This window comes from Limulus polyphemus, unplaced genomic scaffold (genome assembly GCF_000517525.1).
Source record: "Limulus polyphemus unplaced genomic scaffold, Limulus_polyphemus-2.1.2 Scaffold1582, whole genome shotgun sequence".
Lineage (NCBI taxonomy): Eukaryota > Metazoa > Arthropoda > Merostomata > Xiphosura > Limulidae > Limulus > Limulus polyphemus.
The window spans coordinates 119,254-147,238 of record NW_013667192.1 but is presented as its reverse complement, the minus strand read 5'-3'; the positions used below and the strand labels follow the sequence as shown (position 1 = coordinate 147,238).

Genomic DNA, 27,985 nt, shown 5'->3' with positions numbered 1-27,985 from the left:
CGTGGAAGTTCGGGTTAGTCAAACATCTGTTATTAAAGGAGTGTGCCCTATTGTTGACTGATTACGTGGAAGTTCGGGTTAGTCAAACATCTGTTATTAAAGGAGTGTGCCCTATTGTTGACTGATTATGTGAAAGTTCGGGGTTAGTCAATATCTGTTATAAAAGAGGTGTGCCCTATTGTTGACTGAATACGTGGAAGTTCGGGGTTAGTCAAACATTTGTTATTAAAGGGGTGTGCCCTATTGTTGACTGATTACGCGGAAGTTCGGGGTTAGTCAACATCTGTTATTAAAAGGGTGTGCCCTATTGTTGACTGATTACGTGAAAGTTCGATGTTAGTCAACATCTGTTATTTAAGGGGTGTGCCCTATTGTTGACTGATTATGTGAATGTTCGATGTTAGTCAACATCTGTTATTAAAGGGGTGTGCCCTATTGTTGACTGATTACGTGAAAGTTCTATGTTAATCAAACATCTGTTATTAAAGGGGTGTGATAAGCCATGATTATATAAAGTTAAACGTGTAATTTCCTGGTAATTATCACAACAGAACAACTGTATTAAACACTCACTGTATCATGTTCTCCAGGCGGTTATAAATAGTCTAACGTTTTTATTCAAGAACGTCACGTGCGTAGGAGGATGTCGGATATTTTTTATAAACGTTTTAGTATCGCTGTATTATATTTATATGTTCCTCTGTTTGTTTCACACACAAAAAACTATGACTCAAATGAAGAAATTTTGAACGCATATGTATTTAACAAATTTGTAGAGTTTATTAGACGAATTGTAATTATTTATTTGTTTTTGAGAGGCCAAGCGTGGCTTGTTGGTTAGCGTGCCGGACTATGGATCCAAGGGTACACAGTTCCTGTCTTATTGCTAGAAAATTATACTTCGCCTTTGGGGCAGCGGATACGTTATACGAGTGACAGTGAAATCCCATTATTCGATAAGAGTAGCCCAACTGTTGGCAGTAGGTGTTATTGACTAGCACCTTGACCTCTTGTGGCTAGTCTGTTAATTAAAATTAAGGATGGCTAGCGCAGAGATTAATAAAATGTTTATATTTGGTAGTATATAAACTCGTCGAAAGAATGGGGTCGATTGTTAAATACAATTATTCAGAACTCATTTTGAATATACAGATATTTTGTGAAACCGTTAAAAATATGTTGACTTTAAAGAGGGGGGGGAAGTGTTTTTAGGAAATCGTTTAAAAACTTCGTGAAAAAGATACAAGCTGTTTTTTGTTCTTGTTAATGATCGAAACCTTTATAAAAATATTAAGTTATTTAATTTTTAGTGCTTTGAAATAATTTCTATCAATGCTGTATTATATTTACATATTTGAATCATATTTGATGTCTATTGAAATTTAACTTGCCTGTAGAGGGCGCCTGCATATTAATCAAAATAAGTTATTTCATTAAAAGATAAAATTACTATTCGCAGAAATTATATATATAAGTATATATGTGTATATATTATTGTAACTTTGGTATTTTCCGAAAATAACGGTTGCCTAGTTACTCAGCGGTAAGCCTAAGAGCTAGCTTATGACATTAAATAAAGAGCTCGATCCCCACGGAAGACACAAATACTGTAAGTATGGTATACATGTGGAATGTTTCAGGACAGTTATTTCATGTTAAATACGAAAATAAATTTTGCATTAATATATCTGTATTTTAGGTAAAAAAACAACAACAAACAAAACAACAAAAAACGTGAGAGTCTGATCCTATGATGAAAGTTATAAAAACATTACATGAAATTGTTCTTTTATTAACTGCTAACGTTTAATTATAACGTTGTATATTAAAAATCTATTTAATTACGCGTGTAGAACACATGTGCTTGTATGTAAGTACATACGTGTGTGTGTGTGTTTATAAATTAGAAGGCTTAGGAGCGTACAAACACAAGGTGAATTTAAAAAAAAGGATAGGGGACCACGAGGTCATTCTACTCCCAACAACCTATTATATCACTTCTAGTGTCCATATAGGAGGTGTTACTGTTGAATAATTCAGTTGTCTGTCCAAAGCACTAATGAAAACACGATACATAATGGCTGAAGAACAGTTGAAACATGGAAAATATTGCGATTGGTTTGTTAAATAAAGTAAAGAAGTGAGATTAGTGAAACTTAACTAACTTTCAGTCTCTACGTAATAACTTAAGTGATTATTCGGTTGCCTAGGGTAAAGCAGCTGGTGTACGTTTAGGTATGATGACAGCTGGTGTTTGCATATGTGAGCATGCGTATCTGGCGCTAATTTCACAATGAGGAATGCTCAAACCTTGCAGTTTATACTCTTTTTCAACTGTTGGAAGTTGTATTTTTCCCCCTCTTCTTCTTCTTGCGTTTGGCATGTTCTCACGTGTTTGTTTATGCTTTGTTTTCACACAGACTTTATATGTGTAACGTATTACAAGTTCTGTAGCCCACGATATATAAAAAAAACTTCATTTTTATTTCGTAGTAGCAGATTTGAACTGTATCTCACGGGTAAATGTTTGTAGCGTTATTTAATGCGGTAAAAATAATTTATTTATGGCCAAGCACTGCGCTTTTTTTAAAAAAAAAATCTCAATTCTTTCTGGCACTGAGTTTCCTTATTCACTTTGGTAGGAAATGTCTAAAAACGAGAACTAACACCACCACGTGTCTTCGTAACGAACTTTAGGACCGTGGGAAGCATTAGGCAAGAATTCATAATGTCTTGCATAAATCTTTGAAGTTCTGTCCTTTTTTTTTCTTTTTAGTTCGTTATTTTAGACGCGTTTCGGCCAAGTGATTAATGTGCTTTGCGGTACTCGAACATGACTCATTGTTTGTGTCTCTTGATCGTTGTAGAGAATATACCGAATAAACAAGATGGCTGGCATCTTTCGACTCGCTACTTCACGCATGCGTATGAACTTGTCCTAATATGTCTGTGTTCCAAGGATAATTTGTGCGTTAAGTGACGCTGTTTTAATATATGTATTTAAAAAAACAAACAAACCTGTAACTTGTATTTGTAGAGTGTATAGTGTGTGTGTGCGAGAGATAACATATGATTATTATGTTTGACGTGCAAAAACGTAGAGAGCACGAACAAGTCACTATGATATAGAATTTAAAAAGCCACCCTTGAAGCGGTAAGTTTGCGAATTTGCAACGCTAAACTCCGGGGTTCGATTCCCCGCGGTGGCTACAGCAGATAGCTCATTGAATATATAACAAACCTACTGAATTGTTTAGAACCTACAGTTTTAAATTAAAACAATGATCGAAAGCATACATACGTCAAAATACGTATTACAAATAAACAGTAAATATCTAAATAGTATGAACAATACAGTTTTTTGTTTCTGTTTTCAAGCGTATTTATTATATTTTCAATGGGTTAAGTCAAAGCGTTGGCTTGAAGTAGTGTATTTTTATGTTAATTTTTCGTATATAATAATTTGAACTGGGCTTGAGTTTCATTAAAACTTCCTCATTACGAAGGCTCTTGTTGTTACGTGAAAAATGATTGGTTGTTAAAGGGCTCTCCTGCTGACATCCGTTACCAAACCCAGAGATACACGTTGCTAAATGATTACCACTGTACAGCCTTGAATACGAATGTGTATATCTTGTTAGAACAAGATCAACACCAATATATTGAGTGATCTATTGTGAAATAGGTTTGTTCGTAAACAAAATTCATTTAGGACTTTTGTTTTTGTTCTTAAGGGCAAACCTACACAATATGTTAGCTGTACTGTGGCGACCACGAGTATTTGAAACCCGGTTTGTCACGATATAAACCCTCAGACTTACAGCTTAGCCACCTCGGAGGGGGTTGAATCTGGAAGTGATAACGTTTTTTTTTTTTTCTATACCATTTCGAGAAGAGTTAATATCAGTTTATCGGGAGTTTAATATTTTACGTGGTGTCTTAGTTATTCCACACAAATTTGTATATTTTTATTTAGTGACAATTCTTTTAAGGCTAAGATTTCGTCAGGGGTTAGAGGGTTAGGTGAGCAAATTAACTAACAACTTTTCTGATAGCTTTGATCCTGATAATTTGATTGTGAACCTCACTAATATTACACTAAGTAACCAATGTAAATCCGCCCTAGCTAAAGGACTTCTCTCTTCCTCCGCGAAAACTGAATTATGCCAATTTTCTTTATCCATTCGAACTGCTATACAGAAATCTGAAAGACCTTCCCATGCACGATTAAGGCAATCTTAATCAATCCCATGATTTTTTTTATTACTAAATTAAAAAATCTTGCTCTATCTACATTTTATAATTTTAATAGTAAGAGAGAACCTAACCCTCTAACCCCTGACGAAATCTTAGCCTTAAAAGAATTGTCACTAAATAAAAACATCCATGTTACACGCCCAAATTTGTATATACTGTGGCACTGTGTATATACTGATTAGGTTTAGGTTTCACAAATAATATACGTTTATCTTTAGTGTCTGGAAGTCATCTCTTATTTTATAAAATCAACTCATATAATCATGATGCAGTTTTGAAGTTTTCCGTCGACTAAGTCAGCGTTCCGCAAACTTTTGTCATCCACGCCCTTCCTTCTTAATAGGCCCCCCAGTGCCACAGCGGCGTGTCTGCGGACTTAACACGCCAGAAGTCGGATTTCGATCCCCGTGGTGGGCAGGGCACAAATAGCCCCTGTGTAGCTTTGTGCATAATTAAAAACAAACAATCCTCCTCAATAAATACGGTTTCTTGCGGGCGCCTTTATTTTTTATAATCAGGTAAAGAGTGAATAAAAGTGATGAGATATAATACACTGAAACACATAAAAATACTATACGTGTTGTATACGGCACAGCGGTTTATAGAATGACTCTTGAAGTTTTCAAGTACAAACCTTTAGCTCATAGCTCCGTCATCTATTGACCGATTTGAGATCTAATTACAGTTTTGGACTCGGGAGGTCAAACCCTTTCGATTGATTTATTTAATCACACCCAAGGTCTCATAGATTAATTTACTCTAATCCTGCATAAAAGAATTTCAATTTGAGGGTAGGCTGGTAGAGATTTTGATGAGTAATAAAACCGAATCAGTTATACGCGCGCCCCACACTCGGTATTGCTGGCGCACAATAATATAGCTAATAAAAAGGGGTTAAAAATGCCTCATAGATTAATTTACTCTAATCCTGCCCAACAGAATTTCAAGTGCCACGGTTATTGAGGATCCCCTCGTTACTTCAATTTTACTTTGGGCTGCTCCATCGGGGTTGAGAATAGCTGAACATTGAGGCCATGGGTGCTAAACAGCTGCGCCCCCTTCTCGTCTTATCAGTTCAATATTAAGGCCGGTTATGTGCTGCTATATCTGAATAAAACCATTATATGAATTTCGACTATTAAGAGTGACGTATAAAAGTCGAAGTGTGTATTAATTTTCATCCTTGTATTTTTATTTGAATTAGTGTTTATTCTTAATTCGTTCTTCTCAGGACCATGGCCAGGCGGTTAGGGCACTCGACTAGCAATCTGCGGGTCGCAGGTTCGAATCCCCGTTCCACCAAACATGCTCGCCCTTTCAGCCATTGGGGCGTTATGATGTGGCGGTCAATCCCGCTATTCGTTGGTAAAAGAGTAGTCCAAGAGTTGGCGGTGGGTGGTGATGACTAGCTGCCTTCCCCCTAGTCTTATGCTGCTAAATTATGGACGTCTAGCGCAGATAGCCCTCGTGTAGCTTCGCGCGAAGTTCAAAACATACAATCTTCTCAGGACCAAAATTAGCACTTAAAGTAACATGATTCAACGTTCGATCAAGTGTTTAATAGTTAATAGTGAATAGGAAGCCCCATAGAGCCACTATTTTGATTAAACTACAGTGATAATAAATGCTTAAATCTTACGTCACTAAATCTATAGCCTCGACCCCAATCGGCAGAACCATAACAAACTATATACGATAAAGGGAAACAGAAATGGTGGAAAATGTGTATGATAAACGTGGGGTAAGAAGGAGCAGAACAGCAAGAGATAATAGGGAAAAGTTAACGTAAAATATTGCTGAAAGATGGAAGCAGGAGAAGTGGTAAAGTAGGAGGATGTGGCTAGTTTTGTGACCGTTCTAGAACTTCGGCTGTATGCTAGGCCTATGTAGATAGTAAATGATAGTTAGTTTTAATATTGTAGTGTTTGATTAATTGCATACACACAAAAATAAAAAGACCAATAATGACTTGGTAATAGTTAAGTAGGTCTCATGAGACAATTGACCATTAGTGTTGTATTTTAGTTTCTAAAGACAGCGTCGTTAAATACAGTGATAAAGAAAAAAGTGTGAAGTTAAACGTTACTGAGATAAGTGGCACCAAGCAGTTACACTATTGGTGGGTGCGTCATTTCCACGCGCAGCAATAAACTGCAGTAGGCTTATTTTGTCAATGAAAACGAGAAGTATTAATCAGTAATTCCAACGAAACAGGAACTGATGTCACAGGTGACAAATGATACTGAACGTTAGGACACTCCAGTTAGAGGATTGCTTTCTGTAATCTGACACCATAAAATTATTATCTTTTACACACACACACACACACACACACATATATATATATCGTGAAGGGGTACGTACGTATTCGTGTATACTTTCATGCCTGACTTCGGTTTTCGAGCGACAGTTGCATATGAGATGCACAGAACACGTTATAACTGGGTGTGTATACGTACAATAGCGCTGAATCTCTACACAGCTTTCTGTAAGTTGTGTGTTAATAATGGTCAAAGTTCTGGACTGGGTAATACATGGACGGTGCAACACAGTGTTGAATCCAGACCTTTCCATCGGGGGGGGGGGGATTAATTCAAATTGAAATTCGGCAAAATGGAAAATACTGTACCTCGGGAGGGATTCTGCCCATGTCCCCCCTAAATTCAACACTGGTGCAATATCAGCATACAAAGTAATGGCTGGAAAGTTTGTAGCGCATACAAAGTAATGGCTGGAAAGTTCGTAGCGCATACAAAGTAATGGCTGGAAAGTTCGTAGCGCTACAAATACGATTAAATTGTTAAATTACGTTTTCGATTTTCGCTAATGGTAGAATCAAAGAAGATGGCGAGAGAAGAACGAGAAGGTGAGACTGTACCCTTTCTGAATACGTGAAATGGAGAGATAGGCACCTGTTCGGCTGAAGATCTAGTGGAGGAGTGAAAACAAAAGGAATTCCAAAGGAACATTCGAGAAACGTCGAACACCGAATAGCAAAAAAAGGCAGAAAGAAATGAAGAATAGTAAACAGAGAAATAAAGTAATAGAAAAACATTCTGAAACAAAACAAAAAAAAGCAACAAAACGTACTGCAGTTAACCCTTAAGTTACAGAAACCATAGAAGACCATAGAGTTCGGAGGTAAAAAGTGCAAATTTTTCACTTCCGCTATTATCATTACAGTTTAAGGCTAGCCTGGCCTGCCTGTAATTTTCATATGGCTATGTTATATTTATATATGTTTAAAGTTTTGTCATTTTTTTAAACAAAAGTTTTTATTAGTATATTTGTATTGCTTCTTTCCGCAGTCTTCGTCACAACATCCCACCTAATCTAACTTGGAATCTTAACAACCGTTGTTGATAATCGCATAAACTGAAAGTAAGTCTGAAGGCTGGGTTTCGATATACATGATGGGCAGACCATACCTAGCCCCATTGTGAAGCTTTGTGTTTAACTTCAAACAAAAACAGAGCACATAAGAGTTATACATGGCTGCTAACAGGTGAAATTGTGCTCCTAGTCCTGCCAGTATTTATAGGGGTGCGTCGTATTGTTTAAAGACCTGTCAGTATTTATAGGGGTGAGTCGTATTGTTTAAAAGACCTGTCAGTATTTATAGGGGTGAGTCGTATTGTTTAAAAGACCTGTCAATATTTATAGGGGTGAGTCGTATTGTTTAAAAGAAGGCTGTTTTGCTAGAGGTAATATGGATATACATTATATGTAAGAAAGTATATTTATTAGCTGATATTAGAAAATTTTGGTTGTGACAAGTCAATAACAGAAACAAAACAAATGTCTGAAAACGAAACTTTGTAGGTGTGCTGGGTAACCCAGTTGCTTTTCCCCCCTCCAATAGTCGACATATATTTAGACTATGTGTTGTTTTTGTGTGTGTGTGTAAAATATGAAAGTAATTTTATATTTATTGTAAAGTACGTTTTATGTTACAGAAAAGTTTTTATTGAAACTTATTTCGTCTGTTTATGTGTAAGCTTTTGAAAGTGAGATAAATCCACTAGCTAAAGGTCTTGTAAAATCAGTACAAGTTTTTTTTAGTGAGAAAGCGAGTTAATGTTTACGTCAAAGGACAATAGATGGCAGTTAAGTATCGGAGATTTTTCAAGTGGTTGGATCTTCCTTAATTTTATGTTTATCACTTTTAATAACTGAACTGCTTCGACTTCGAAGATCACTTGTTAAATTTTAATTATTGAGAATTATTTAATTTTTTTTCCATTGGAATGGGTATTTTAGTATTATTATAATTGTATATACGCATTCCACAAATTATATTTCATTTTGACGCCATAGGAAGCGTATCAAAAGTTATCTAATATTGTGATTTAGATAAAGACGTTATGGTTAGACACATTTTACAGACGGGGTGGGGAAGTTCTTATTAACGTCTGATGTGTATAATAATTAAACAGATGCGCTAGAGATAATTGTTAATTGCTAATACGCAGGATTTTATAAGTTTAGACGATATATTTGAAAGTTTTATTTCAAATTAAGTACCAAAGAACACGCAAGTCATCCTATTAAGTCTCGGTTACTCAAGAGTAAGTCGAGAGGACTTATAACGCTAAAAATCGCGTTTCAATACCCTCTGGGGGCAGTAAAAATCGCGTTTCGATACCCGCTATCGCCAAAGCACAAAGAGCTCATTGCGTGTAGCTTTGCGATTAACAAGCCACCCAGTGGCACAGCGGTATGTCTGCGGACTTACAACGCTAGAATCCGAGTTTCGATACCCGTGGTGGGCAGAGCACAAATAGCTCATTATGTGAAGCTTTGCGATTAACAACAGACAAACATAATAGATTACGAAATAATTTATATAACAATAGACTTAGGAATTCGAAGTTTCTTCACTTCGATTTACAAACAAGTTAAAAGAAAAATAAAGACAAGTATTTCGTATCGAAATTCATTGAAAGCTACTCAGCCGTTTCCCTACTTATATGATAACCTGATCGTTATGCTCTTTTTCATTATTGAATGATTCTGAACAGAAAGATCTCTTGTATGAAAGGTAGAACGAAAACAATGGCGCGCGCGTAGATTTTGAGGTTAACATGGAGTTAACTGACTCCAGATAATTGTCTTCCTGTTTTAACCTTGTGGTTACTTATATGACGTAGAATGATTTAACATCATGTTAAAAAAAAAGCGTGTCCATCCCTGCCTGTTTACTCCATTTACTACGTTTGATTGCCTGGACAAAGAAATTTGATTGTAATTTTCTTTGTAGAATTGTCTAAAACGGTCTTTGTTTTTGGACCTTTATAAATATCGTAAAGTGATTCGAATATTTTTGTTCGAAGTGTTGATTTGTTGCGAAGTAAACGAACAGGTAGAGATATCAGTATTAGTGTATGGTAATCCAACTATTGAAAGATAACACTTTCGGGGACCTGCGGAAATACATCTAGCACATATACACTGAGTGGTCACAAGTAAATAGACACCTCATTTTTCGTCATTTAACTGACTTATGCTAACTAATTTGTGTTCACAGAGCACTGTATACATGAAAATGGTCCTCACACTAATTATCTTGTTCTACAACATGCCTAGAACTCAAGGTTCTCTCGAATTGAACTGCACGATGATTCTGTTGACTGTCGAAAGCGGGATTCCCAAATTCTGCGAAATTTGCCGCTGACTTATTCCACCATCTGCTTGACCAACTATCCTTCCTCTAACAAAATCTGACAGGAAACAACTGACCAGCGTCCGGGTCGTTCTGGTCCATCGGAGAGGACAAAAAGGGCTGTCAAGAGGAGCATCGAAATGGATCCGAGATTAACGACTGCAGAAGTGGCCAAAGTTGGTGGGATGAGCCCGAAATCTGTTCAACGGATTCTCCACAGATTGGGTTATCGTTGCAAAGCAGCTAGACGGAAGTCCTTATTAAGACCTGCCAACATAGTCAGACGAAACAAGGGGCAAGTGATATGATGACCAAGCCTCTGGACTTTGGAAGGCCGTATTGTTCTCTGACGAATCAAGATTCCCTCAATTTTCGGACAGTGGAAGGATATGGGTCTGGAGAATGCCTCACCAAAGGTTGGCTCAACAGATTGCAACCAACTGTGAAGCATGTAATGGTTCGGGGAGCTCTTTGGATTGGTGGGAGATCGAGCTTAGTGGAGTGCGTTGGCAACATAAATTTTGCGAAATACGTCGAAATATTGGAGGAAGGACTCTTTATTCCTCGGGTTTCGTGGACAAGAACACAACGTTGTTCCAGGAAGATGGAGCACCGTGTCACACTGCTAGAAACACCCAAAAGTGGCAGGAAGAAAATGGTATCCAGAAGTTGTCCTGGCCGAGCCAATCTCCGGACATGAACCCCATCGAAAACCTCTGGGCCATACTCTACCGGCAAGTCAAGAAACAACCAAAAAAAAAACAACTTCGAAGAGCGATCTACTCCAAGTTTTGAAGCAAGATTGGGCGAAAATTCCACAATCTAAAATTGACTAGATGATTCTCACGATGCCCAAAAGGATCAACGAACTCCACGAAGCGAAAGGAAAATCTACTAGATATTAATTAAATTATAAATATATCAATTAATGTGAAGATGACTGAAAATTTTCATTTTTTCTGAAAAGGTGGTGTCTATTTACTTGTGATCACGCTGTGTAGGTTCGAGCTATTAGGTAGGTCCGCTAAATAACAGGATATTTATTCAAGATATTGACTATGGAGAGGTACTAAATCTCCTACAAATTGGGTCATTGTTAAATGAAATAACGATACTGGACAAAAGTAAAACAATAAAATGAACAATTTTCACTTGGTCACCACAGATGACCAATTCTACTATACTATATTCAATAATATTCTGAAACAGACATCCAAATCCAAGGTTTCTTAATTTCAAATAAACCTTACATTTACCCAATACAAAATGCTTTACTCACGTGACTGGTTATTCTCATTCCAAAATAGGCCATATCCTTTAGATATCACCTAAACGACTGTTGAAGGACACTGCTGTTGACATCCTTATGCAAGGTCACGTTAAGCAGTGTTCTCCATGGACTTTGCCCTTACTTTAACCCTTTCATCAGATTATTCAATGCAGCAGTTGTCTGGTAATTTGCTGCTGCTGTGGTCTTGATGATGTTTTGATCTTCTCAGCACACAAATAGCAGACTTCTTCTTCAGTCAGCAAAAGAAATGTTTGTCTTGGCTACAGAGGACCTAAACTTCTGCCTATTGTGCAACCATCTGTTAGTAATGACATTTGACGGTGGGGAGATCAATAATGATGGTAGGTGGAGTAGCCTGGAATGCTGCTCTTGACTATCACTGTGTCAAATTCTGGACCTCTGTGTTGGAGGCTGGACCAGTGATACTGCAGAAGCTCCTTGTTTCATCTCACTGGTGGTCTAGTGATTCTCAGAAGCAGAAGATCCTTCATTGACCTGGTTGAATTGGATGGTTACTGCTGGTAGACTTGCTCATGAGTGGTTTTCACAGTCACTGTGATGAACGGTGCTAGTGGAGTGTTGACAGATGCTTTGCCCTTGCCTCCATCACATCCAGCCACCCCTCAAGATGCCTTTAACTCTGAAAAGGTATTTCGGAGTTTTGCGTTCTTTTATGCTGGAGGTGGGTATACATCTGAGTGATGTTTTCACCAAGCTGTTGAAAGATATCGTGCAACAGGATCTTGGAATAGGTGCCTCTAATGCCAAGAGGTCCACCATTTCTCCTTCTTTACCCTATAGATGAATATTTGTGGTTATTATGCCACTAGAAGACCGTCAACTACTGGAACAGCAGTGAAGAATGGTTCTTCCACTGGTGTCTCTACTACACTGTGTGGCAAGTACCAGGTGAAGGGAAGTTGAGCTGCTCTGACTCAGGAGGCTTGAGTTCCAGTTCTAGGTCGGTCAGAAAGTCCCAGTCTTCAGATTGATTTTTCAGAGCAGGTTCTTGGAATTTTAGCACACATAAAAAAATTGAAATGGGCACTAGCTACTTAATCACAAGATAACCAATATGGACCAAAACTTGACCTTAAATACCAAAGGTCCAGCTTGAACATTTTAGAACAGTGAAATCTAACTGATCAAGAGGTCAGCCAGGTGTGTAGGTTGAATGAGACTTGGTTACAACCCTTCTCTAAAAACTACCTTTAGAGGCCAAGTAATAGGTGAAATACCTATATGATACTTCTACAAAGTTCTCACACGCTCATATGAAAATCACCATTTTGACTGTGACTAGTAATGAAAATATACTCGGAAGGTAAGGATTGTAAAGCCCTTTTGGTATCATTATTTCCATCAACAAACTGTTCTAACTTCAGATTATTAAGTGATAATCATACAATACCACCCAATATCTCAGAAATCAAGAGTAACAGCATGGGTCCTTGAATTCCTAATTATCGTTTCCAATTGTGCCAACTGATGATGCTATGCATTAAATCTGTTGACACTAGCTATCTTAACTTCATGGTAATCATGATTAACTGATAATCATAAACACATTGTACCTTACAATACCACCCAATATCTCAGAAATCAAGACACAGCACTAGGTTCAAACATCATTCAAACTTTCTGCGATTCCCGTCTTCTGAGTTTTTAATTCAGTCCATTTGATAGCTCTGTTTTAACCAGGCCAATCTTCCTTTGCAACTCAGTCAAGACTGTCTCATAGTCCCAGGATTCCCATTCACTAGTTTGACGGAGCCTAAGGCGAGTCTGTCTAAACTCAGAACCAGGCATTGACCAGCTTGTCCCAGAGTCCAGTCATTTCAGGCAGTTTCCTACTTGAAATGCTTCAGGTAATGGTCCATTTCTTCCTTTGCTGTGTTTTAAATGTTATCAAAGTAATCTACTTCACCTATATCCAAGGGGGCCTATTATTGTGACCAGACACTCTCCTTTGTGACTTTTCAATCACCACCTTTAATAAGTGATAGGCACCTTGTCTGGGTGGCAGAACTACGAGTTTCTCCATGAAGCTTATATGTTATTTACTGGCTCTATCAGACTCGAAGATCCTCTGTGAATCATGTTCGCCTTTGTAGCATACTTCCCAAATCGGGGGGGGGGGGGGGCTCATTACTGCCCCATTACTCACTCACTTGATTTAGCACCTGCTGGTTAAATGGCTCCATTTTGTAGACAACATCCTTTACTGGATAGTTCTGACCAGAGCTGAGCCCCTGAGTTACTCTGCTGACATTAGTCTGGGAAACATGTACGGACTGCTCCTCTCCATCTCAGACTTACCAGATTCCAAACTACCTTATTGTTCCTTAGTTGTGTTTCCATTGCACTGAGGTCAGTCTCCAGTGGAAGAACTTCACTGACAGATCTAGGTACTCCATATGTCGGCAGCGCTTCCATCTTCGTCATAGGTCACAATGAGATTGAGATCATGGACCTCCCAGCATTGACAAAATTCCTTCGTCCAGGACAAGACTTCTTCTAGACAAATCTCTCCCCTCAGTGGCAGACTCTTCTATTTAGTTGTAACTACTTCTAGTTGTAGAACATGCCATTTAATAATTATAAAGTATTTGAAAACTTAAATCACACGAGAGTAGGAGTAAAGGGTGCTACACGTTTTAACAGTTTATATTTAACAACAATATTCTGCGGTTCCTACCTATCTACTATGTAGTTTATTCGAGTGAATTGAATATATGTTCAAGATATTGATTACAGAGTGGTACTAAATCTCTTCCTAATTGAGTCAGTGTTGAATGAAATAACAAGACTGGACGAAAAAGTTAACACAAAATGAACATTCTATATTATACACTAAACATAAACAGCTTGTACTCGCAATTTATCTATATCAGACCATCACGTTCACTGGATTACTAGAATGACTACTGACAATCAAGTTCTAACAGACTATATTCAGTGATGTTTCAAACCGGACTGCCAAACCTCAGCCTTACCTAACACAACATGACTGGTCGTTCTCATTACAAATTAGGAGCCATAAGCTCTAAATATCACCTGAACAACCATTCAAGTACACTGCTGTTGATATCATTACATAAAGAAATGTTCTTTACAAGTTACCCGACCCCCAGTGGCACAGCAGTATGTCTGCGGACTTACAACGCTAGAAACCGTGTTTCGATACCCATGGTTGGCCGAGCACAGATAGCCCATTGCGTAGCTTTGTGCTTAACTTCAAACAAACAAAACAAATAAACAAATTAATTACCCAAAGGTAAGTTGAAATAAGATTTACTTAACGCTTTTCTGTATTCATAAAAATGTTATATCCAAATATAACACAGCCCCAAGTGGCACAGCGGCAAGTCTGTGGTCTTATAATATTAGATACCGGGTCACGATACCCGTGGTAGGCACAGCATAGATATCTTATAATGCAGCTTTGTACTTAACCACAAACAAGTAATATATCACACATCTATTATTCGTAGAAATAACTTATTTTTCAGTATATAGGCTAAGTTATAATATTTTAATATAAAAGCTATAATTAATGCATGACTAATTATGAGCTAACCACTTTCTACAGCCTTTTAGATTTATCCAAATGTTTTTGAAAAATGACAGTTAGGGAGCGTTCATAAAAAGGAGCATCCTTGTATAATGTGACGTTTGCTTCAACAGATGTAAATCATTTAGATGTGCATCAGTCTAAATAAGACCATTAATGACTACATTGTATACACAAACTTAAGAAATACTATTTATAGCATTTGAAATGTTACTAACATACGATAATATTTGAGGGAAATATGCAAGAGGCCTGTAGGTTCACCATGGCCTTCCGATTCATTTCATCAAACACCCATCTCCTACATACGACCATAAGTCGGTACTCATCAAGTCCTCTCTTGAAATCTCTCATCTGGAAAGTAGATATTCAATTACCTAAATTTGCTGTGGCTTCAAACATTAGAATTCCTTGTTGTCAATGTACTTTAATAAATTAAGTTTCAAATTTGTGTTGTACTATGATAGCCTTTAAATAATTTCTCACCAGACTGTTTGATAGAATATGGTTTAGAGGTCTGTGGGCATTTCCTTAGGAAATCAAAAAGTTAAGACATTTTAAATAAGTAAAGGAAAATGTATAGGCCTAGATCCTGATAAAAAGGAAGTTTATTTGGAAGTAAAGTAAAAAAAAAAGTTTTGTAGTTACTGAGTAGAATATTGAACACTGCATATGCAGCGTGTGTTAAAAGAGTGGACGATTGATACAGCAGTGATTAGAATTATTTTCTTGCATCAAGCTTAAAGAATTATATATCAGGAATGTATCAGTTTTATCTGCTGGACACTTACCATTTAGCTTATTGGTAATTCTCACTATTTTAATCTCTAATAGCTGATTCATACAACTTTTCAGCTATCTTGTTTCTGCCTCACAAGACGGTAAGCTAATTGTGTGGGACGCATACACAACAAACAAGGTACAGTAAAAACATCTTGATATTTCCTTCTTTGAACGTATTAATTTTGTTATAAGCAATATTCAAAGAGCATAAAATATTTGAAATCATTTTTTTTTCAGTATAGAATTGGTCTTGAAAAACTAGGATGACCAGATTTCCAAACCGCAAAACCAAGACAGTCCAGCCCTTGCCCCTAATCTCAAAATGGCTATTACAAATAATTTAAATTTTACTTAATTTACATTAAAATGTGTTGAACTGTTTCACAATATTTCTACATGTGTATTGGCATTGTTTTTGAAATAATTTCAACTACATTTTTGGGGATAGACACAAAACAAGCGAACACCTGGATGTTAAATTATACATCCAAGAAATCTATAATTATTCACTTTATCCAGTTCATCTTAAAATAGACTATTTCATACTGGATTTATTTAATAATCCATAACATTTTCAAACATACTTCTTTTAGGTTTTAGCATTACTTTTTAGACATATTTTGTGAAGAATGAATGGAATGTAGAAGTTCTGTTGTTGTTTTTTTTGTTCTTTTTTTTCATCATAACATTCAGTATATCACTGTGTAAAATGTTTTTTGACGATATTCAGGACCGCGCAAACCTGGGTTTCTCACAAGTACAGACAGAACTTTCGAGAGAGTTTGGAGGCAGGGGAGTATGTGTTACAACAATCTTTCTCGGAAAACTGGGACAAACCACCAAAAAACGGGACTATCTCGGCAAAACCGTGATGTCTGGTCATCCTATCGCTAACTGAAATATTAAACGCATTAAATCTGGTGCCAGTCAAATGTAATTTAAAAATATATTTTTGTTGTTTTATTTAAGGATACTGTTAGACATCTTATGGTACACTTATGAAACACTCAAAAACATTTCAGTGTTGATGGAGAGTTTTCTCATTTTCACCATGATTCACACTGAAAAAATTGTTTTCGACATGTTTGTGACATTTATGACACTCTATACACTTGGTAGAAACAAGAATAAATGTTCGTCATATCTTCCTCATACTTTCATTAATTCTGGTTTGATCAATAATATGTAAGTCTACTAAATGATCTAAGACACCTAAAGAGATTACAATGAAAAGAAAAAAGTAGTTTACTCCTACTATTATTTCTGCTTCACAGTTTTCTTGTCCTCCTTAAATTTTGATAGGATTTTAACGTTTTTGGGTGACTTCTCTCTTTCTGGTTGCTTGAACTTTAACTCCTAATGTAACTACTTCCACAATATTTGTATTTCATGCAAACATACCTTCCAACCTCACACTTGCAAATGAGTCTACGACAAACGTTACTTTCAAGCATTTTTCCATGTATATTAATTCGTTTAGCAGTGAAAACAGATCTCATTGCAATAAAGGCAATGGAATTTCTCCAAATCTTGACACAAAGAAAGACGAACTCATTTTCACATGAATATTCCTCTGCGAGAGGTTAACTGATGAGTAGATATTTCAAGGTAAAAGCTGATTTCCCGACAAGTATCAGATAGTTAAACCCGCTAATGATAGGAAATTTGCTCAGAAAATAGAGACTAATTCTGAATTTGATAATTTAACTGAGTTTTTCTAGAGTGTGTGTGAAATAACACGCATTGACGAATTTACCAAAAAAAATGAACACAATCTTTGTTATCAGAAAAACCAAAAAGAAAACAGTGTATGTAAACATAATCACAGTCGAGTTTTACTATGTTGTCCCACAGCTTACACTCTATTGGTATTGATCTTTGTAAAATTAAAATAAGATTATTTTCAAGTATGATCTTTACTCGATCTTCTAGTAAAAATGAACCAAGAAAACCGCTAAACTTAATTTTTTTTTTTGTCCAGTCGACAGCATTACCTTGTGATATTTGTTCTGTCACGGTATTGGTCGGCTATTATATTGAGACAATGACAACTCGGCTAGCAAAGGATACTACAGTCGCTAATCCTTTCAATCTGAATGCTGTATGCTACTGCAATATCCTCTCGGGCATAATAGACATTATCTACTAGAAAGAACAAAGCAAATGGAACACAGCAATCTCAATGACGTTTTCAACCACGTGCTTATGCTTAGACTGCATACAAACTATATAATTGAATTTTTTTTTAAATTGTATATCAGTAAAGCGTGTAGAAAAATATGATATCTCATAAGCGGAAAATCTGTCTTTTTCAAAATCACTAATACTAAATTATCATTGAAAGGTACGTTTTTTGTACTATTTATTGTTTGTACTTTGGATATTGTGATGATCAAAACAGCCACTAGTTTCTGTATTATCGCCTCACGATTTTAGGGTTAATACTAACTTTTAAAAATATGATGTATTTTTTAACCCTTTATCTTTTGTTTGATATTACTTAATAAATGAATGATTTATATAATGAAATTTGTCCTTATAATAACTATACTCCGTTTGAGGTTTGTTAGTACTTTTGCAGTAATTTAAATGCAACACATTTATGTATTACATTGCTATTATAAACTAAAGTCAACCAGTAAGTGAGATATTCAGCAGGAGATTAGAAACAAATAGCTCACTATCTATTTTGCTTATAAACATCAGTAGGAATGTAAATTTGTATCTTAGAATTGCAAATTAAGAAACAGTTCAAGGTTAGACTTAAATTAAGTTGTATTTTTAGGTTCATGCCATTCCATTGCGATCAAGCTGGGTCATGACCTGTGCTTATGCTTCTTCAGGCAGCTATGTTGCTTGTGGTGGGCTGGACAATATCTGTTCAATATACAGCCTTAAGACCAGAGAGGGCAATGTACGGGTCAGCAGAGAACTTCCTGGCCATACTGGATACCTGTCATGCTGTCGATTCCTGGATGATAACCAGATAGTAACAAGTTCTGGAGATATGACTTGGTATGTTGGATATACTAAGTGGCAAGTTCAGAAAACATTATCTGGTATGTTGTTCCCTGAGTAACAACATAGGGGCACATGAGTATATTGTTACCTGGTTTGTTGGTTATACCAAGTAACAAGATCAGGACACCTGATCTGATGTGTTGTTATACTAAATAACAAGTTCAGAAGATACTTTATTTAGCATGTTGTTACACCAAGTAACAAGATCAGAACACATGACAATTTCAGGAGACTGTTAATTACACTTCGTGGTAAATTTAAGAGACAAAACTTGGTATGTTGGTTACACGTAGGTTGCATTCTTTTATATATTGTGGGATGGCTAAGCTATTAATTTCAAATTTTTCTATAATTTTTTCTAATGACGATTTAAGCAATAATTCTCATCCTGAAAAGTTGCTAGACGGAAATAAGATGAGAGTAGTTGTATTTTAATAATGAACACAATCTATGTAACACATTTGGAGACATGATCTGCCATGTTAATTACACCTATTGATAAGTTTGAGAGACATAATTAGGTGTTTAGAATATATAAAATATTAAGTTTAACAGATATGACCTATTAATTGAGCACATCAGTAAACACATTCTGGAGTATGATGTGTTTGTTGGCAGGGTTGCCAAACTTAAAATTTCGTTTTTCATATATACAGACACAGTGGCTTTTTTTATGGACTATGTATATTCGTACTGACATAATCAAAATAAAATATTTTTGTTACTTACAGGCTCATGAATAGGGTTAAAATGTAACTTTTTTTACTGACTGTCCATGGTTGGCAGCCCCTCTTTTTATAAGTCAGGATGTGATATAGCAATTGTGTTTACCATTCACTTATTATATCCTTCTATCGTTTAGTTTATCTATGAATTATTAGTTCATTAAAACGCTAACTCACCTTCTAAATATGTGTGTGTATGATGAAACTGACACCACCTTCCCTAGCGGTGAGCACAAAAAGTATTAATGTAGCAGAAAAGTGTGTAAATTTATGATCACATGAGGTTGTACTCTAGTAACCTATGTGAATAACTACCCTTCCAGAAGTTTCACTAAGAGACATAGATAGTTATTGTAGGGTGTAGCTAGTTATTGCTGTATATCACTTATTATTGATGTTGAAAGGTATTATTTGAATATCATATTTGCTGTTTATGTTTTTTGAAATTAGGTTTTTCTTCATGTTTATATTTTCATGATTCCATTATTATTGATTTATTAATATTTATTACAGATTATTTATTAATATTGGTGTGAAGTCCTGGTCAGGCACTTATTTATTAACTGTGTTTCGATAAGTGTTGAATTTATTTCTAAGTGTTGTTATCGTGAATAAATTGTTTTTGTTGTTGAACCCTGGTTGTAGAGGTGTGTTCAATTTAGACCATTACAAGGAAACGGAACCTGGTAGTTAGGTTACACTAGATAACAGGTTCTAGAACATGTTGTGCTTGCACAAAATATGAATTTTAGAAAGATGTTATGCTTTGTTGTTTAAACTGAGAAACAAATTTAAGTGATATGCTCTAATACATTTTGTGTACTAAGTAAGTGGCTCCGTGGATGATCTGGTTTGTTAGTTACACTTAGTAAAAGCACTGGAAACATCATTTGGCATGTTTGTTACATTAAGTACATAACAACTTTAAGAATCTGCATTAATTACAATAATAACAAATTCAACCGATGATCACATCTGTTGTACTTATTATACGATTTAATTAACACATTCAAGAGGTATAATCTGACATCTCTACACCTAATGTAATTAATATGGCAAATACAAGATCAGGTTTAAAGTACAGTGTATAAACTCTGAGAACAAGTATGATTCACGAGAGCAGTTTTGTGTTACAGTCTATATGTTTTGGTGTAAATAAAATCGTAGCTAACCTTTTCAGATTTTGCTACAAAATATGCCCCCTCCCCCCCAGTAGCACAGCGCTATGTCTGCGGACTTACAACGCTAGAAATCGGGTTTCGATACCCGTGTTGGGCAGAGCACAGGTAGCCCATTATGTAGCTTTGTGCTAAACTTCAAATAAATGCTACAAAATAACTGTGTGAAAATTCTGATTCTTTTTTGCTATATTTAATCTATTTTTTAGTTGTTAAGTTACAAATTTCATTGTGGGAAAGTGCCTAATAATAATAAAGAATTTAAAATAGTTTTATTATCTTGCTGGTTGTTGGATTCAATAAAATGTTATTATTTCAAAGTAATCTTCCGATACGATATCTAACCTCACAAAATGTTTTCTCGACTTATATTGCCCTCTATTGGCGCAAATGTTCGCTCGCCACTAGCTTTGATACTCCCACTTACTTATGCATACTGACATCCAAATAACTATGAAGTAACCCTCCACCAAAAGGAGTGCGACACTACCCTATCGTAACTAGCGCCCTGTTTAATCTTGCATATGTTAATCACTTCTCGATTGGCAGTTATATTGAAGGACGTGTTTTCGCTCGCGGTTTGATTCACTTATCCACACGTTTTTACTTTCTTAATTTTTCTTCTTTAACTACATTGTTCTTTACTGTTTTCACTCTCGTTTGAGGAGAATTACAAATTATTTCATTGATCTTCTATCCTCTTTCAATCTCGTGAGTTATGCACTCGTAGTTTCAGGTGGTAACGACTACAAGTGCTGCAGCGGAATTACCAACCACGTCGAAATGGTCAGAACCACCATTCTCGGCCCGTAAAGTGACGGTTCTGGTCCGTCGGAAGTTGACTAATTTCATGCAACTAAAGAACATACTGATGATTGTCGTATCAGAGTTTTCAGTGTTCGTGAAGTTTTGGATTTGGACAACTTTTCGCCCTCCTAAATATGCCCTCTCAGTCACATGTAGTTTTGGGGGACTTGCCCAGACCTCTTTTCCCTTTCGTAGGTTTGATTCTTCAGGTATATTATGTTTTTTCCTTATTTCCCATTCCAATGTTCCATCCCTGCTCTTCTCATGATTCATTATTTTAGTGTTTCCCCCTTCCCTGGATATTAGGGTTCATGTGAGCCATTTTGAGGAGCATTTGCGTTCAGGTGTTGGTATGACACATAGTGTGGATCATCAAGCTTTTGATTATCTCCATTCCAACTTACCTTGTTTGGACTCACGGCATTGGTGTCGTTTCTCCTTAGTAGGGATCAGACCTTGATATTTGATCACCTTTTCCCGTATTTGCCTCAGTCTGTCCACCTTTCTCGGGTCAGGGTTGGTGGGAGCCAGACTCCTTCACTTTGCCCGTGTTTGGAGGTCCTTGGTGGTTGATCCATGGGTTCTAAACGTCGTTTCAGTAAGTTCAGGCCACCACTTCCATTCATCTCCCTTGTTGTCTCACATTCCCATTTCCTTGCCCCCCCTCGGGTTCCCGTTTTTTGCCCACCTGATTCATTCCATGGGCCTTTGTTTCCACCATTGTATGGATGTATGGCTCCTTCTTGCCTCCTCACAAAATGACTCAGTCCTACATCCTCAGTTTCTTCTCCTGGAAACTGTTATAATGTGTTGGTGTGTCACAGTGGGGCAATTTTTCCTCACACTCACACAATTTTTAGTTCATCTCAGGGTGTTTAACAACTCTCTTCTCCTTCATGCCCTACCTGCTCCACTTTATTTGCGAGCTATGGAATGTTTCATATACAGTATTTCATGCTCTTCTACTGCATGAAAGGTTCTCTCACTTTTGGGGACACGGGCTTTTCTTGAAGCCCTCATTCCTCTTGGTCATGCCCTATAGTGTCATTGTCTGTGAGTTTTGAAAGACCAATGGAGCCTTATTTGGGATCCCTTAGATGCCAATCTTAGCCATACCTCTCCCTTACAGAACAATTTTGTCTGGTGGATTGATCAGAACACTACTACCAATGGGGTTCCTCTTCCTTGTCCAAAATGTCATCTTTTACAGATGCTTCTTTTTCCATAAGGCTATCTCAACAGTTAGGAGGTTTTTGGGCTATGGTACCTTTCCGAGTCCTCTTTCCATATCAATCTTGGAACTTCGTGCTGTTTGCTAGGCTTTCTTTCACTTCCTGGAGACTTTTAGGTGCTGGTTGATGATGGTTCAATCTGACGTTTCTATGGTAGTCTCGTACAGCATCGGGCAGGGTTCACTAGTCTCAACAGAACTCTCTTTTCTCACATTGGATCTTCTGTGTTGGACCCACTACCATCCCATCACTTTGTTGGCATGCCATAATCTGGGTGTCCTGAATCTGTTTGCAAATTGGTTATCACATCCCAACAAGATTCTCCCTGCGGCGTGGTCTTCATAGCTACTCATTTTTCGAGTTTTGTGTGCTCTATGGGGTGTCCAGATTTGGACACTTTTGCCACTTTTCTCATTACACAACTTCCCCATTTTTGGTCTCCTTTTCCTCTTCCTCTGGCAGGAGCAGTTAATGCTCTCAGTCAGGATTGGTTGAGTTGGTACCTATATTCATATTCTCCTATTCACCACATCTCACATGTCCTTGCCATACTTCAGACCACTATGTGAAGTGTTCTGCTGCTGGTTACGTATAGGCCAGATCACACGTGATTTCCACTGCTGCACCTTTATCTCTGACACTTCTCCATCAGCCACACTCTGGCGTGCATCATCCATCTGTACCAGCACTCCATATTTGTCTGGTCTCTCACCTGAAGAACTGAATTTTCATATGTAACTTTCTTTGATTTCCATCCTGTTCTTTCTTCCTCCATGGCAGCTCACCTACATATGGGGTTATAGTCCTTCCCATCCCATGGTTCCTCTCATACTGTACTTTTTGACTTGACTTTGTGAGCGGATATTTTCAGTTTCCTCTGTTGTGGGCTACAGGATGACTTTAGCTTCTACTTTTCAGTTCCCCACTTTGCTTGTGTTTTCCAGTGGCCAGTCTTATCTATGCTGTTTCTTTCCTTCCGTTTTTTCCCTGCCCTCCCTGCCTTGCTTCCTTTCTGGATTATCACCTCTATGTGGTCCTTCATGTTTTCCTCCATCCTCCATTGGACCTTTAGTATCCAGGTTGAATTTGCCAGTAATTCGCCTGGCGTTTATATTCTCTTTCTCCTGATGATTGTTGCCTTTTTCATGTTTTTTTACCGTCAGATCTGTCACCTTATCATGTTCCTAACTGTACATATCGATCTTCCCTTGGGGGGCATCTATTTATCTGTGGGTGGTAAGTATTACATTCTTTTTCTTTGCAGGGGCCTTTATCACATATTTGGATCCCGCTCTCTGGCAAGTATTGCCTCAGCAGGTATACTTAGTCTTAAATCTGCAGTGTACAATATGTGATCATAGCCATGTTGAATGACTGTGACATTGAGGCTCCTCCTGCCACGAACCTGATTTACAACTCCTTCTATTGCAGTATGGGAGTCCTTGCCACTCACCAGTTCCTAGCTTTTGGAGTGGTGGACTATAGGGGCTTGTCCTCCTGAGTGTGCATGATGCCCGTCAGTTAAGAGTAGGGCACTAGCATTCTGCTGGTGTAGATAGTGTGACACCCATCCTACTGCAGATCTGATGTATAATTCCAGATGCTGCCAGGTGTTGGATGTAGTGCTCTGCTGTATATTGCAATTTGCTCATCTGGTTAAGGAACCATCCTTCCTACAGTCTGCAGGCTGTCAATTCCCAAATACTGGGTGTTGTTTGTAGCCAGACCAGCTACATAAGTCCTCACATGTGTTTGGATGGTACTCTTCTCCTAATGCAGACTGGATGATAAATTCCCAATGTCACCATGTTTTGGACTGGAGGTGCAACCCCAAATAGTAGTCCCTCTTCCTACCATCTACTGGATGTTGGTTCCTGGTGTATCTGGTGTTGGTTGTAGCTGGACAAGACACATGAATTCCTGCATGTGTAAGGCTGGGTACCCAGATTTCCAATGCTGTCAGGTTTTGGACTGGAGAACATCTACCTGGGATCCCCAATTTTCTACCATATGCTGGATGTCATTTCTCAGTGGATCTGGTGTTGTTTATGTTGGAGGTGCGTGCATATGGAGGTGTGTTCTTGGTACAGAAGCTTCTCTTCCCTTCTGGTACCTATTTCTGAGGTGGAAGGTAGATGACCCTCTTCCTACTGTGGATCTGATGTACACTTCCAGATGCCACCTGGTTTCAGTTGAGGTTGAACTCCCATTTATGGTCTGTTGTGCCCTAGCCACTCTACATCAGGGGTCTCATTATTGATGTAATTTTTGGTCCCTCCATGTTTCCACTCTTTTTGGCGACACCTTACTAACGGCAAAGAGTATACCTGGCTCAGAAGTGGTGCAATCTCCCACGGGTGCATTGTTTTTAATTCCTTCTCTCACCCCTTGATTTTCATTTGGGCCCTTTCTGAAGGAGGGTCATCTTCTCACTGGCCTTCCACTGGATCAATGTGGGATTCTAGGTTTTTGTGAGTAGAGGTAAGATGTTGTACCCGAAGTTAACATTTTCCTAAACTGAAAATGTATTTCCAAATTCTCACATTTCTCATTGGTTGAGGCGCGATATTGTATCTAAAAAGACAATATGTTTGTTGAATAATCACAACAATGCTTGCAGTGTTATCAAGTTATTATTTTTGTATGCATAAAACAAGTAATTAATATAAAACTGCCTGAAACTCCGAGAGTAAAACTGACTTAAATCATTAATCTATTCAAAAAAATTGTAAAATATTATTTCAAGTTATTATACTTTAAAAATCCTTAATTCACTTGTACGCAATTTTTAACCAATATAATTCATTACAAATTCATTAACTTTGAGAGCTGCATTGACCTTTGTCATTCTCTAATATTAAAATATAACAGACATATATATATATATATATATCTGTTCCAAAATTAAACCAGTTTATTCTTCCTTGATACAACTTTTTAGTACACAGAAGTTCCACAATCAGTATGTTTCTCTGTAGCTCTGTAATGGTAAAGTTATTTTTTATACATCTATTCACAATTGTAAAGTTACTAAATTGCTGTTTTTTTCTAATATAATACAATGAAGGTAGTAAAATTTTGAATTTCGACATGTAATTATAAGTAGTTTTATAATAAAAAATATGCATCCAACTTATGTTTTGTCCATATTTTTTTCAGTGCATTATGGGACATAGAAACAGGCCAACAGTGTACTTTATTTACTGGACATACTGGAGATGTGATGTCTCTCTCATTGTCCCCAGACGTGAGGACATTTGTATCGGGAGCATGTGATGCTTCGTCTAAAGTAAGAAAACTGTGATGAAATATCCATTGTTTATGTGTGTTTTCTGAGCCTCATTTTTGAAGAAACTAATATGAAGACTGAAACATAACATACTGATAGATGTAGCTTCTCCAACTGATTTTTATATTATTTAGTTGTTGAAGTGTGATTCACATCTCCTTACAAGAAGAAAAAAACTTGTGCTCTGCAAATTGGGCAATGACTGCATTATAAGAGTAGCAGTTGAAAAATCCCACTATTGAATTAGAGTAGCCCAAGATTTGGCTATAGATGCTGTTGACTAGCTGCCTTCCCTTAGTTTAGTCTGTCAACTTAAAATTGGATGAACTTGTGTAAATAGCTCTTGTGTAGCATTGTCAAAGTATATAAAGCAAATCAAAAGTGCCTCCCTTGGTTCAGTGATAAGTCTGAGAACTCACACCAATAAAATCGAGGTTTCAATACTCATGGTGGGCATAGCACAGATAGCCCATTGTGTAGTTTTGCACTTAATAACAAACAAACGATAAAAGTAAATATTCCTGGGTATGTAATTATTTGGTAGAAAATTGTGTGAAATTAAAATAAATATTTATGATATTGCATTGCAAAGTTTTTATAAGTGAAGTAAGCATCCTTAATTGGTACCAAAGAACAACTAACTTTGTAATGGTAAATATAATGATGTGGAAGTTCATTTTAGATTCCTAAAAACAACTTATATCATTTAGGTTGAATGTAAGTATATAAACAATGCAGGACTCTTTGTAATTTTTAAAAACTGGGTGATGGAAGATGGTTGTTGTAGCTGGTACAGGATAAATGTATTGTTGCTGTTTTATTTGGTTTTGATGTATAGTCCTTTACTCGCCACTAATAACCTAAAATTCTGCTGTTAAACACCTAAAGAATTTCGGGTTATTAGTGGTGAGTAAAGGACTATACATAAAAAACCAAACAAACCGCTTACATTCCACCACTATATGAGGCTTACTTTAATTATTTGCCACACTTTTCTAAGCAGCGTTGAGTAAAACTAGTGTTACCTATCTGCTTGTTTGTTTGTTTGTTTCCAGTAGAAATTATTTCTGGGGATCTTCAGAGATACAAGTCCTTTCTTGATTAAACCAGTTTATTCTTCATCGATACAACTTTTTAGTACACAGAAGTTCCACAATCAGTATGTTTTTCGTCACTTTAAATTTAACAACTTTTATAATACATGCAATAAATCACAGTGAGTTACAATCTTGATATCTTTGCTCTCAAGAGTGCAAAACACACACTTTATGGCTCACTAGCTCGAAATTAACAGAATCATAAATTACGCGGAACTCAAAGTAACTACTGCTCTCTCTTCATTTAACTATTCTCCCGCTGGCTTTCACTGCCAGGCTTATATACTAACGAAGAGGGCATCTCGAACACACTCGGACTTCCCCGATCATTTGAGAAACTCATCATGCACGTCACCAGTGCCAACTCGCCAGCAGCGTCACGTGACTTCCGCTGTCATAACACTAGTTTGCTGCACAGAAAGTAGGAAATCAAAGAATAGATTAGGCCTCTACATCATCTTTCCTCCCGGATATTCACATTTTCATAAATAAATAAATAAATCTTATTGCTATAATACTATGAGAACATCTTTGTTCCATCTCTCATATCCCCCGATGGATCATTAGGAGGTTTATTAACTTACAATGATAAAATCCAGGGCTCAATTCCACACAGTGGATAAAGCAGATAGCTGAATGTGGCTTTGCTCTTCAAAACAAATAAACCATCTCTCGTGTCCTTGTCAGGTACTTGTTATCTCCAAATAGCTCATTTTAGTTTTTAAAATTGTATTTTAGTTAAAGTCACAACATAAGAGCAATTTTTATATACAGAATATTATTTTCCGAATATGTTATCATATTGAACATAATCATTATATTGAATCATATATATTGTTACGTCTCCGTTTGTTAATTGATTTTCCGTAACTTCGTTTCGACGAAAATTCAGTGACACAAGTCCTCACCCAATAAAACCGGTTTACTCCTTCCGAACACAACCCTACGATCCACCTATTTTCAACAGTCGCTCTATAACAAACGCTAAATCAACGAACGTCAACAATACTTCTGACTACAGTTCAATTACTCACAATCTACACACACATTACATTACCGTCACGTTGTC

At 36.9% G+C, this 27,985-nt stretch overlaps 1 protein-coding gene across 3 annotated transcripts in view; it reads left to right on the top strand.

Moving 5' to 3' along the window:
- LOC106464187 (guanine nucleotide-binding protein G(I)/G(S)/G(T) subunit beta-1) overlaps positions 1-27,985 on the top strand; it is a 66,865-nt gene that overhangs the window by 29,054 nt on the left and 9,826 nt on the right. For all 3 annotated transcript variants that reach the window (XM_022391884.1, XM_022391885.1, XM_013924312.2), the window contains 3 exons: positions 15,640-15,703; positions 18,353-18,582; positions 25,690-25,819. In XM_022391884.1, coding sequence (XP_022247592.1) covers positions 15,640-15,703; positions 18,353-18,582; positions 25,690-25,819 — 424 coding nt within the window. The remainder of the gene's footprint in view (positions 1-15,639; positions 15,704-18,352; positions 18,583-25,689; positions 25,820-27,985) is intronic.